The 12,958-nt window shown below is 47.2% G+C and overlaps 1 protein-coding gene across 7 annotated transcripts in view; it reads right to left on the bottom strand.

Moving 5' to 3' along the window:
* Window positions 1-7,311, bottom strand: part of SCUBE2 (signal peptide, CUB domain and EGF like domain containing 2) — a 39,656-nt gene extending 32,345 nt beyond the window's left edge. For 3 of the 7 annotated variants that reach the window (XR_015287709.1, XR_015287710.1, XM_086892028.1), the window contains exons 1-4: window positions 7,079-7,284; window positions 4,833-4,955; window positions 4,273-4,398; window positions 1,332-1,466 (exon numbers count right to left, since the gene is read on the bottom strand). Coding sequence is in view for 4 of the 7 variants with exons in the window: in XM_086892028.1 (XP_086748154.1) it covers window positions 1,332-1,466; window positions 4,273-4,398; window positions 4,833-4,955; window positions 7,079-7,229 (535 nt within the window). In the remaining 3 variants the exon portion in view is untranslated. Of the gene's footprint in view, window positions 1-1,331; window positions 1,467-4,272; window positions 4,399-4,832; window positions 4,956-5,450; window positions 5,633-7,078 lie in introns of those variants that run through there. The other 4 variants (XR_015287708.1, XM_086892027.1, XM_086892030.1 and 1 more) reach the window with 4 other exon arrangements.
* Between the last annotated feature and the right edge of the window lie 5,647 nt (window positions 7,312-12,958).

Below are 12,958 nucleotides of genomic sequence, written 5' to 3'. Positions count from 1 at the left end.
TAGATAGTTTTAATGGATAAAACATCCATCTTTTTTGTCCTCTTTGTTTTCCTTTTCAAAGAAAAATACCCATGTTTAGTAGAAGTTTGGTATTATGAATAAAGGACCTTTTTCAGGAAAAAGAAAAAGAGAAATTAAATGCATCTTTAAGAGAAGAGACAGAATTCCAAAGGTACAAATAAGGGAGCAAATATGAATGACAGGGAATGCTGCTGCTGTCAGCTCAAGAGAGTAGAAGGCACTCAAGTAGCAGTAAGTATGAAAAGGAGGTTGGAAGTTTTTAGTCTCTTGGCATCAGACAAGACAAGGAGTTCAAGCACCCAAGTTCTGTCCTCAGAGACCTCCTCCACGGATGCACACAAACTCACATCCCTGCTGTGCCTTGTCCCACCCCTGGATCAGCCCCTGCAGTGGGAACCTGAGCCATGGCCAGAGGGAGCACCCAAGCCCTGTGAGACCAAGCCCAGGGCCAGAGGAGCTGAGAACACAAATTCTCCATCCAAACAAAGGATTGGTTCAGCTCTGTCAGATGATGGCCACCTCATCACCCTCCTCTGTGGATGGCCATATATGTCTATAAATGTTGATCTCTTCACTTTGGGGATTTTTAAAGTGAGATTTGTTTATTCATGCTCAGATTCCTCTTATAGTTATGCCAACAACAAGCCATAGATTAAAGAAAACCTTGCAGCTTTAAGTGCTTCTTACTAAGATTTTCGCTGTACAGTTCAATGGACAACTCCCTGATCTGAGCAACCACTTTAAAGCACTCCCTAAGGGCATCCAAAATAATTTTGTTCCATCTGATGTCTAATTAGATATCCAAGACTCTGATCTCTCAAAGGTCGCTTCACAAAGGTTTCACTCAAAACAAAGCAGGAGATTTGAATACCTTTGGGGCTGACAAACAATAAATCTCCTAGATGAAACCTAAACATTGTACAGGGAACCTAAAAGGTGTCTGAAGGTACTGCAGCTATTGCTCTGTAACTAAAGCCAGTGAAAATGGCCAAAACTTCCATTTGTTGCCATTCCTTGGATTAGGACACGGCTGAGCCAAGACAGAGCATCAAGGGCACTGGGAGTCCAGCAGCACAGCCTTGAACAAGCACAGCACCACAGACACACGGCTGGGATCAAAGAGGAGGAGGGGACGCAGCATCTTCAAAGCCACTCAGAAGATCCTGACGCACCGCTCCTTTTAAAAGCAGCGAGGACTTCAAGACCCTTTGCAGCTTTGAAAACATCAACCCAAGAACACTTCTGAGGGTGCTTTAGAGCTTTTGCCTGGGTCAGACGCTGCTGCTCGGTGCCCGGGGGCGAGGCGGTACCTTCGGAGCGGTGGATGCAGGTGTGCTGGTTGTCGCTGAGGAAGAACCCTTCCCTGCAGCGGCACTCGTAGCTCCCCACGGTGTTGACACAAACGTGCTGGCAGCCACCGTTGTTGAACGTGCACTCGTCCGTGTCTGAGAGAGACAGAGAGAGGGGGGAAAGACAGAGATCAGCTTTGTGCTGACGCCAGCCCACGGCACAGACAGACATCAGCTCGGCTTGGAACCATCCCAGCAGCTGAGACACCCCAGGCTACCCTGGGCTTGCTGTTGTGCCGTCACCCTTGGGAAGGTGCATTTCTGCTGCTGCTCTAGCCATGTTTGCAGTCTGCCCCAGCAGCCACACGGCTCCCAGCAAGTGCTGGCCAGCCCAACCCATGGGAGCTGATGGTCACAGCTAAGGCAGGGCCAGAGCAGGACCCCCACCACCCACGGGAACATTCCCTGCCCCTCAGCACAGCTCCACTCCACAGCTCTGGCACATCCAGCTCAGCAATCACCTGTGGCTCTGGCTGCCTCAGTGCTTCCAAACCCATCCAAACTATAAAAGGTGTTTTCCCAGCTCCACATCCTGAAGCAAAGGTGGGACAAGAGAAATACCAGCCTCAAAATAAAATCAGCTAAAAACCTACCCCCTGCACCATACTTTCACCCTAGCTGAAATTCACACCCCACATCTGTTCTGGTGCTTGGTTTGATTTATCATCCTCCACCCTCGAGTCTGGGACATCATCACTCATCATCAGAGCTGCTGCTGTGCTGACTGACTGCGGTCAAGGACAAGAGCAGAAGTTCTGGAAGCAGTTTTAATCTTGACTTTGCAACATTCAGAGTCTCAACAACACCAGAGAACACAGGAGGGCTCCACTTACAAGATCACCGAGAGAACCAAAGAGCAGAAAAACTTCAGCTAAGCCTCTGAACAACAGGATGCCCATCCCAATCTCCAGTTCTTTGGAATTCTACCCCTTAATAAGCACAGGGTTTTTGTAACTATGACTTCCAAATACTTTTCCTAGCCTAATTTTCAGAAATTTTAATGGGAAATAAAAAGCACTCAGTCCCTTAAAAAGAGGACAAAACCTTTCTGAGGCAAAGCACTGGTCTCATTTGCAAATTCATCTGTAACATCATGTTTGCCCCCTGTTTTGTTCATTGTTCCTGGCTAATAGTACAATGTTTTTAATTTAACATTGTAGCATTTCTGGCAGAAAACAGCTGTCTTTTTTGAAACAAAAAAGGAGAAAGAGAGGCTTTTAGTAAGAGGCATAACATAGTATTACAACAGATTTAATGTCCACTGAAGGCAGTGAGTAAGCCAATTGGATGCAAAAGAATGTGACCTGCTGGAGAAAAAGAGCGGCTGACATATCTCCATCACAAAGAAGCTGAGTATTTTAGAGTTCTACAGCGATGTGAATGTGCAAACAATCATGAATAAACAGCCACCATGAGCCTTTAGTGCTACAGATTTGAACTCCAGCAGATGTTTCTGTCTTACAGACCTTGGAAAGCTTTCAAAAAAATCATCTCCTTCCAACAAGTAATTGTCTATTTGGCTTAGACCCAGGCACACAACTGAGATCTTCAAAAATAAGGGTGAGAGGAGGGCAACCCTGGCGTGAACAAAGTAAATAAACAGATTAAGAGAAGATGTGATCCAATTTGCTGCACGCCAAAATATTTATTTAACGTTTACATCACAACTCAAAATTGGCACATCAGTGGTAAAAACCTCAGTGTATGTCAATGACAATTTGTTTTATTTTATTTTATAGGTCTGCCATGCAATACTGAGCAGCTTCCCAGTGACAGAGCAGGTGGTAGATTTTGGTCTAAGTTATGTCACAAACAACTCAGCTGAAGTATGCCATGGGTAGAAAGAGAATACACACACATGCCTTTTGGTGCCATTGTCAGAGGCAGTGTGCTCCTTCACACCCAGCCCTTCATGGTAACCTCAACTGAACTCCACTCTGTGTTTACACAAACGCAAAAATAAGATGGATTTCCTGTTATCTTAAAGTATCCTCAAATATTTTGTTTCCCTCTCTATTTAAATATTTGGAACCCGGTGAGTTCACCCTCTCCCCCACTGACACTGCAGAAAGCTGGGTACACAACAGGATCCCAGCAGGGAAAACCCAACACAATCCCACTGAACACTCCAGAGGTTTCTGATTTGTCTCTCAGCAGAAGATACAGCCTGGGCATGGTCTGACCCCCACCTGACGTGCCACACACTACTGGGAAGCACCCAGCCAAGTAACTTCGATTTTGCAGTGAAAGCAAGGCTCCTTCTGACTGCCGTGGGTACAGAGGTGTGTCTGGGCACCTCCACATGGACAGCAGCAGTAGAGAAAAACAGAGCCATGCCTGAAAAAGAGAATGGCACAGCTAGCACAGGGCTGAGCCACACAGGGTGCCCAGCTGGCGCTCAGGAAGCAGGACAGCTTCACCAGCTCAAGGCTTTGTCCCTCTGCTCTTCAATGGCCTCCAGCTACTGCACACTCCCAGTCACCCTCTCCTTTTAGGAATACTCAGAGTGAGAAGCCCCCACATTACAGATCTATTTGAGAGAGAAGATCCCTAAGCCTGGAAACACACCTGACAACTGATCCTAAACTAACTGCAGAACAGAGAGGACAAGGATAGCACATGTTCCTTTATATAAACTCATTTAGCATAATAATAGATGACATTTGGCACACTTTAACCCAAAGCACTCCACAGAAATATAGCACAGTTATCCTCCTTCATAGAGGGGTGAATGAGCCACACTGGGATGGTACCTCAGTACCTGAAAATCCTCACTCTCACAAGCAGCATTCTCTCTCTGAAAGGACCGAGGCCAAGAGATTGCCATGTGCTCCCCAGGGATGCAGCTACAGGGTTGTGCTGCCATCACCTCTCACGCTGCTCACGAGCACACACTCCTTACCCAGGCAGTTGTGGCCATCGTGAGCCAGCATAAAGCCATCGTAGCAAGTGCAGCGGTAATTTCCTGGAATGTTGAAACACTCGTGGACACAGCCCCCATTGAAGTCGTTGTCACATTCATCAATGTCTAAGGAATAAAGCAAAAGTCAATATGATGGATGCTTGCCTGAGTGTTACAGACAGGGATGTGACTGCCTTAAATGTGAGCAGCTACTGCTGTCCAAAATCGTCATTGTCGTGCAAATACACTACTATATTTAATGCATTTCCTGCTGAATGTTTCTGATGACTGAGAAAACACCCTGAAACAACCTTGCAGCTTTACCTTATATTTTCAAAGGCTGCTGGTTAAACAACAAACTCATTATCAGGCTGAGTGAAATGAACAGGTGAACATCCATACAAGGTTTGCCTCTGAATTTTGCAAACAAGAAGTAAATCGGGTGACGAAGCAATCACAGTTTGGATTTAAAAATCATCCTTGGTTATTTTTAGTGGCTCTGTTTTCTTAGCAATGCTCCATGCTGGCACAGACAGAAGGCAGTGCTCTGGGATCTTTACCTTCACATTTCCTCCCTTCGCCGGTGTAACCCACTTTGCACATGCACTTGTACAGCTTCGGGGTGTTTTGACAAATAGCATCTGGGTGGCAGTCGTCCAGCCCCAGGGCACACTCGTCCACATCTGTGAAAAGACAGCAGGCTCAGGAGGGATGTCAGCAGGAGGAGAACAGGGCATGTCCCCTGAACACATCCCTGAGGAAATGACAAGGCTGAGCACCTCTCTGAGGTGCTCACAAGAGTATTGTGTGTTTCCATGTGTCAGGACAGAAACACGCAGAGACAGCCCCTGCACTTCCATTTGTGTCATATTCTATCTGCATACAGATATAATTGTGTGCAATTCAGATAAGCCCACTGTAAGCTTTTGTGCACATTTATAAATGTATCCAAAACAATCTCCTAAGCACTAGATGCCCCGTGAAATTCAGCTGACAGTTTCACAGAGATCCATCAGAGATTGTTAATCTTTCTGATTAACAAAAAACAGTCATTGAAAGAGTTCTTGATCACATCCATGCATCACCTGCAGGAAGCCAAATGGTTTTTTAAAATAACAAGGGGAGTTAATTGAAATGAACTTTCAAGTCACCACCAACAAGTTAAAAGACTGACTTACCATTAAACAGACGTATAATCTTAGAGTATTTTTTTTTAATACAAGAATGGTATCTGGGGAGCAGCACTGCCAAATCACCTGGCCAGCCATCTCAAAGCACAGCAAACTGAGGCAAAATATCCAGGTGGAAACTTCAGAGAAGAGGAAATGAAGAGAAAGGGAAACACCAACAGGAAGAAGTCCTGGAGATGAAGAAGTGTAGACAGAAGAGGAAGAAAAGTTACAGGCAGCAGAAGACATCAGCACAAGCTTTTCACACAGCAGGAGAAAACTCAAGTATGGAAACAGGAAGATTTCCAGCAACTGGCTAAAAGGAAGAATTGTAGAAGCAACACCCCACACAGGTACAAAAAGTGCCTCCTAAAACAAGAAGCAGAGCATGAGTATCAGCAGAAAGCAACTACATCAATAGTCAGCCACTTTTTACGGTGGGGATCACTTTCCAAATGGAAATTTCAGCCAGCACTTCTGCCATTTACAATTATAGCATTCATCCTGCTCTTTTTTTTTTTTTTCCTTTCCCCCAATCACAAAATATGCCTGTAGGTACTGCAGCAGCTGCCAACTGCAGAAAGTGTTCACTCGGTTTTAACTCCTAATGGGGTTTGGCAGTGGGAAAGAAGGCAAAGAGCCGGCGTCAGAGCAGCATTGCCTTCCTGGCTCTCAGGTGCACACGGCTGCCGTGGGGTGCCCAGCCACTGCCACCAGAAAGGAAAGGGAAGGTGGCAAAGAGCCGGGAAGAGCAGCAGAATCCGATTCCTCTCAAAGCAGAGAGGTCAAGCTTCAAAAACACGGGAGGCAGTGAATTGAAGGAGAGAGTCGTGCAGGGAAGGGTGCAGGCAATAGCTGGGGGGTCTCCAGCTAGCGGGATTCAGGTAGGTGGGGCAGAAAGGAAGGATGGGCAGGGAAGAACAGAGAGAGGCCATAAAGGAGCGTCGGCCACGCGTGCCCTCGGCACCATCAGCTCTCCCCTGCCCGAGGCCAGGGGCACACACCTGCCCCGGCAACAGGGGTCCCAGAAAAACACACAGCAAGGAGGGGGCTTCCCTCTAAGCCAGGACACAGAGACATCAATCTCGTGCCAGCGGCAGGACGGCAGCTCAGCTGGGTTATTTTCACACCGCCTGCAGCGTGCGGAGAAGAACCGCAACAAGAAGCCGCATCGCTAATGCGCGCAAAGGCGTGGAAAAGAGGGCTAGGAAGAATCCGTAGGCACGGAGAGCGAGATTTCCCCTTGCAGTGACAGTATCCCGAGCAGAAGGGAGACCCTGGAGGAACGAGGCTGTGAGCAAACATCGCAGCCTTCAACTTGGCAGGAGGCGGCGGGAGAACCCCTGGGCCGAAAGCGGCTCCACCCGCAGCCCCCGCCGCTCGCACCGCGCTCCCCCGGTGCCCCGTCCCGGGGCTCCCGCCGCTCCCAGGGCAGCGGGAACCGCCGGGAGAGCGGCATCGGCAGCACCCGCGGAGCCCCAGCGCCCTGCGAGCGTCCCGGGCACGGCCCCTTCCCTTCGCCGCCCGCCCGGAGGGGAGAGCGGGAGCGGCCGGCGCCCCGCGGGGGGAGCCGCTGTCCGGGGCCGGGGCGAGCGGGGGGCGCTGAACGGGCAGGGGAAGGGGCGAGGGGCACTCACCGGGCGGGGAGCGGGGGCAGTCCCCGGGCAGGGAGCGGGCCTGGAGGCAGTCCCCGGGCAGGGGCAGCGCGGCGGGGCCGCCCGGCGCGGGCAGCAGCAGGAGCAGCAGCGGCAGCGCTCCCGTCGCGCCGCGGCGGCCGCCGGACCCCATCGATGGCGCTGCTGCCGCTGCCGCCGCCGGGCGGGAGGAGGCGGCGGCCGAGGGAGTGTCTGGGGCGCCCGGCCCGCCTCGCACTGACAGCGGGCGCGGGGCGGCGAGGGCTGGGCGGGCCTCCCCCTCCCCTGCCCGGCCCTGCCCGGCCCTGCCCCGCCGCCACGGGCGCTCCCGGCGGGCGAACCGCCCCATCCACGGCCGGGGGAGCCCCGGCAGCCGCCCCGGAGCTCGCACACCTGCGGCAAGCCTAACACAGGTGGCCACGGAGCCGCTGCCGCCCGCAGGAGCGGGAACAGCTCACACGGAGGGATGGGAACAGCTCACACACAGGAGGGATGGGAACAGCTCACACACAGGAGAGGGAACAGCTCACACACAGGAGGGATGGGAACAGCTCACACACAGGAGGGATGGGAACAGCTCACACGGAGGGATGGGAACAGCTCACACACAGGAGGGATGGGAACAGCTCACACGGAGGAAAGGGAACAGCTCACACGGAGCCGCTCGCAGCCCGAGCACACGCGACGCGTCCCAGCCTCATCTGCCTCTGTTCAAGAATATAATATTGACATTTTTACCGTGTAATTACACCCCGCTGCAGAGCGCGAAGGCCGTGCCAAAACCCACGCATCACCCCCATCCCCAACCCAGCCCCATCCCACCTCCATTCCCAGCCAGGGATTTCTCACAGCTGTCGCTCCTTTGGCAGGTAAAATTTGCTCATACATTATTCACTGAAATTATAATTTCTTAAATAATGTCTGACCTTTCAGGCTGCGAGCAAAAGCAGGCTGTACTCTTTTCCACCCCTCCCTCCCATCCCCATTTCACTGCCCTTTCTCTTTTGTTTCGTTCTGTGAGAAATACTGAGCTGTTCCTAGTTGCAAGGGAGGTTTATACACATTAGTAAATCTTCAGAATGAAACTTTCCCTCAGTCTTTGTCTTTGTTTCCTTAACGGCAGCTATAAATTACCTCTCTCCTTTCTCACTGGAGCATCAGGCTTCATTGCTTTTGAAATGATCAAAGTTATTCTCTTTTTCAATCCAATGAGAAGCAATCTTTTGTGTCTCCTGGACGGTTTCAGTCTTAGTCAATCTCATCTATAAATACATAAAGCTGCTCATTTAACACTCCAAGGATTCTCCAGCCCTGCACCATGCCACAATCCTCCCCTCACCAACAGAAAGCAATAAATGAATGAAGGGTTCCTCGGCACTTTCCATGATCTCGTGAATAAACAATCATACTTGGGGTGGGAATTGGCACACCTGCACGTCTCTCATCCGGGGATTCCACTCGAGGTGTCTCCCAAACACCTCTCCCAAATGGATGGAGAAGCCATCTCCCAGCCTGGCACATGACTTCAAGCCACCTTACAGAAAAGCTGGTACACATTTCAGGCACTTGTCAAGTTCCCTCAATTAAACTGACCAGTATTAATTTAATTAACATTCACCACAAGATTTGCAAAAGACAAAGTAAGAAAACATATGAAGAGTGTAGCAGAAAAACCAGGAAGAGAGAAGGAAGAGTCATGTAACCAAAATATCTAAAGCTGAGGCACTGTTAAAGCAATGCATCTTTCTTACTTCTGTAAACTAAAACATAAAGTGAGACATAAATATTTGGGAATGCCTGAGTTAGATCAAAAGATCTCACTGCAGCTTGGAAAACAAACAGAACAATATCAAATTTATCTTAGCTAATGAAGCCATTCCTTACACATAAATCTCTTAAGTGTTTTGTGAAGGATCCTGGCTATTATTTCACATATAACACACATTTGTTTATGATGAAGAACTGCCATTAAAACATCTCTTTAAAGACACAAACCAGACAAGCTCAGACCTCAACTTTCTACAGCCTTTTTAACTATTTCTATTCAACTACAGAGCTACAGTGACAGATGACTGCTCTGGGCATGAAGACTTTTACTGGCAGAGAGAAGATAGAAAAATTCTGAAGATTCAACTTCAGTGCTAAGTATGAGGAAAGAAAAACAACCATACCAGGGAAGACACCCCAGTTTGGTTTTTTTCAGCAATTTAAAATAATCGAAGTTAAATGAGGAAAAGAGCTACTGGAAAACAGCTACTTCCATAGAGATAAAACCCCCAACTCCCCTCTGCTCTCCATTTTCACTGTCACGTGCAGTTGCCTCACATGGAGAGACTGAGAGAGAACAGCTGGATGTAAAATCTGCTTCAGAAATTGTACACCTGATGTCCTGAGTAGAGATGAGTACTTTTGACTGAAAATTTGGATTAAAAACTGATTTATGCTTCATAATCCTTGTTAAATTTCATAATTTAATGGTGACCAAACATTATTGGAAGACATATAAATTGCCATTTCATCTGCACTTTAATGAGAAGGTGCAACTCTTCTGGCCTGAGCAGCACTTTATCATGTTGACCCAAAATTTAGCATGACTGAGTGAGCATAGTGAGTGCTTGTGCCAGCAGCTGAAAACAACAGGGAGGGCTGGGAGATGCCAGAACAGTAAAAGGAAAATAGGATGCTGACAAGTGAGAAAATACTTTCAAATATTTAATTGTTCCAAAGCACACACAAAATGTCTCACTGCTGTAGTTTCGAGCCTTGCTTATCTCCAGATGTACACTGAGTTTTGAGTAATTGTTTTTCTTTGATATGTATAGCTCCAATTTTTTGCACTTCCATTTTAGTGTCCAAGCTATCAAATAGGTTATTGAATTTTGTGTAAAAATAACTCATCTTCAGTACTCAGCAGGACCTGCACAGGACTCATCTGAGACAGAGGAAATTTGTGGATTCTCTGGTCAAAAGGGACATTAAAAACCCTCTCATTTAATTTATATGCCTTGTCTAAGTCTTTTTATGCCACTTGTAGAAAAATTTTCCCAAAACAAACATCAGATTCACCACTGATATTATAAATGTAGGATCTGCATCTTAACATGCCACTGTCACTGAAATGAAGAACAGTTCCTGTTTATTGCAGAACTGAGTACAGTATGGCTCATTAATACACACTTCTGAGTTAACAGGGAGAAAAAGGAGACACTTGGTCATGTGAAATACCTTTTAGACATTCAGATTTCCTTGTAAGAACTTTCCAAGTCCTTGCTACAACAAATGGTACCATTTCTAGACTGGAGCAGCCAGTGAACAGTCCCTGCCTGTGCACCCAGCAGCTGCACAGCACACTTTGCCCACCAAGGCCCTGCTCATCCTGCTCAGCTTCCTTTGAGGAAATCTGAAAAACCTGAGGCCACCTGTGCTGAGGTGAACGTGCTTCTGAAGCTGCTCACCCCAGCTCCATCCCAGTGCCCTGCAGGGGAATCAGGAGCAGCAGGGAGCAGAGATGTCCCAGCTCCTGAGGCAGGGCTGGTGTCTCTCGGGGGTACCAACCCCACTACTGCACCCCCAAACCTGCCCAAAGCTGAGGCCAGAGCACCACCTCACCAGAGCATGGCTCAGGCCGAGTTCACCCTCTGGCATCTCCCCAGGGTGACACCACCACTTGTTGGCAGTGCAGGATCACCCCCAGCTCAGGAAGATGGATGTGCTTCCCCCAAGAGGGATATTAACACTTGTTATTTTGCCAGCACAGACCAGGGAGGGGGTGTGAGAGGTGAAGCAACAGAGACAGCTCCAAATTAATGATCCAACTCCTCCCCTTCTGCCTTCCCTGGTGGATAGAACATTCAGTGATGACCTGACACAGTTTGGAACAGAGGGAATGGCAGCACAGCTGAGTGTGTGTGCTCACAGGGACACCTTCCAAGGTCTGCCTTTGCCTTCCCCTTCTCCCCATCCCCTGATCCCTGAGCAGGCACCTCTTCCTCTGGAGGCAGTCAGACTGACAAGGGTGGCCATGGGGAACCTCAGAGCTGGGAGGGAGGAGCTGTAGTTGAACAGATCAGATACAAAACTGCAACAAAGGTCTCCTGAAACGAGCCACTAAAATGTCCCACAGACCTGCAGCCAGGCAAAGAGGCAGAGAAGCAGCCAAATTATAACAGGCTTTATGAAAATAGCACATTAATGCTATTTTTTCATGTTAGAAGACAAATTTTATTGCAATTCAGCAAATGAGCTACACCTGTAAAACTGCTTTGTATATCCAATTCACATTTAATGTCCAATGGATTGAAATGTCACAGGAAAAATAAAAAAAGGAAAACAGTACCTGGTTTTGTCATTATAATGTAAACTTCAACACGGCCCTTAAGAAAAACAAGCCAGTGATTTCCCCATGTAGTAAAATATATAGTTTATAAGGTATTGATGCTTTATCTTAGTTTAACAGCCAATCTCTAGGTATAAAATAAAGAGCTACAAAGATGTGAAGTACGTGTACAATTTCTTCAAGTATTTTCAAGTATCCTATAGTCTCTTCACTACTGACAAAATTCATTTGACAATATACAGAAAAAGGTTAACTCTGAATAGTTTCACTGCAGAAATCTTAACATATTCATGAATTTAAAACACATAAAAAGTATGGATCATCCAGTAGTAAGTCCCATTTGAACAGTTTGAAAAATACTCTTTGTAATGGAAAAAGTTGTGGAATAGTCTCCAGTTCATGAATATATTTTCAGCTACAGAATATCAGGTGGTTAAAGTTTATGGCAGGTAAAGGCTTTTTTTTTTTTTTTTGTATAAACTTATCATCATAGTATTTAATTACATTTAAACCAAGTCTTTATTAACTTGCATTTTCATTTTGTATAAAGTATCATTATAGCATTAACCAAAGAAGCCTAAATAATTGATAGTTGATAGCCTATTTTTTCCTCCCAAATCAGGTATGACCCTGTAAACATGTTTGGCCAGTTTAGCACTATGCATTTACTGCATGATGAACCCCTTATTTTTTTTATCACTGCATTTGTCTCTCCAGAATGAATGTGTGTTGTTAAAAAGATTATCTTTTTTCACTAACTGTTACCAAAAAATCCCCACCAAGCAACAGAACAGCACAGCCACACTAACTGTACCTCCCAAACCTGCCACCTTATTTTGGAAAAGTAACAGGAAAAAAAGTTAAAACTGCATTACTCTGAACAAAGGGAGAAGGATTTTACAAAGCTCTGGATTAAAAGGTACTGACTACATTGTTTGTTCCTATAAATTTCAGCAGAATGGCACAGCAAGAGCAAATGCTGGACCCTAAGCTGTGGGACTGCTGCCAGGAACAGCCATGAGAGAAGTGGGTGGGCTTGTGGTGAACACTGCAGTGGTGAGGGATTTGTGCCTGCTCCTACAGACTGGACTGTTCTTACCCATGCCAGCCAAATCTCCTCCCAGAATCCTGGCACAGGCTGTATTTAATATCTTGCTCTTCCCTGGCTGCCTATGGAGCTAACAAAACCAGCTTTTTTCTTCTTCTGCATCTCAGAACCCTCTACTGCTCTGTCAGTGGAGCAAAGCCCTCCACACTTACAAGTCCATAGCAGAAAGTGCTTTGAACCATAACAGGATTAAGCATAGGTCCCCTGAGAGGAGGAAGAAGGTCTATCTCAAACTGGTTTTTCCTGTGAGAATAAAGTAACCTAGGATCTGGAAAGATGATCTCTGTGTCTTCCTTCTGCACTGGGCAGCCAGCACTCAGGGTGTTCTCACAGCATCATCCCATGAGCCAGCCAAGGAAACACCAAATCCCAGCCTCTGCCCATCCCAGGTATCTCTGTCCTAATGAGGGCAAAACAATCTGCAACAGAACAGTCATTA

Source organism: Cyanistes caeruleus, chromosome 6, assembly GCF_971803275.1.
Source record: "Cyanistes caeruleus chromosome 6, bCyaCae1.hap1.1, whole genome shotgun sequence".
NCBI lineage: Eukaryota > Metazoa > Chordata > Aves > Passeriformes > Paridae > Cyanistes > Cyanistes caeruleus.
Note: the sequence above shows the minus strand (reverse complement) of the source record. Positions and strands in the feature narration are given on the sequence as shown.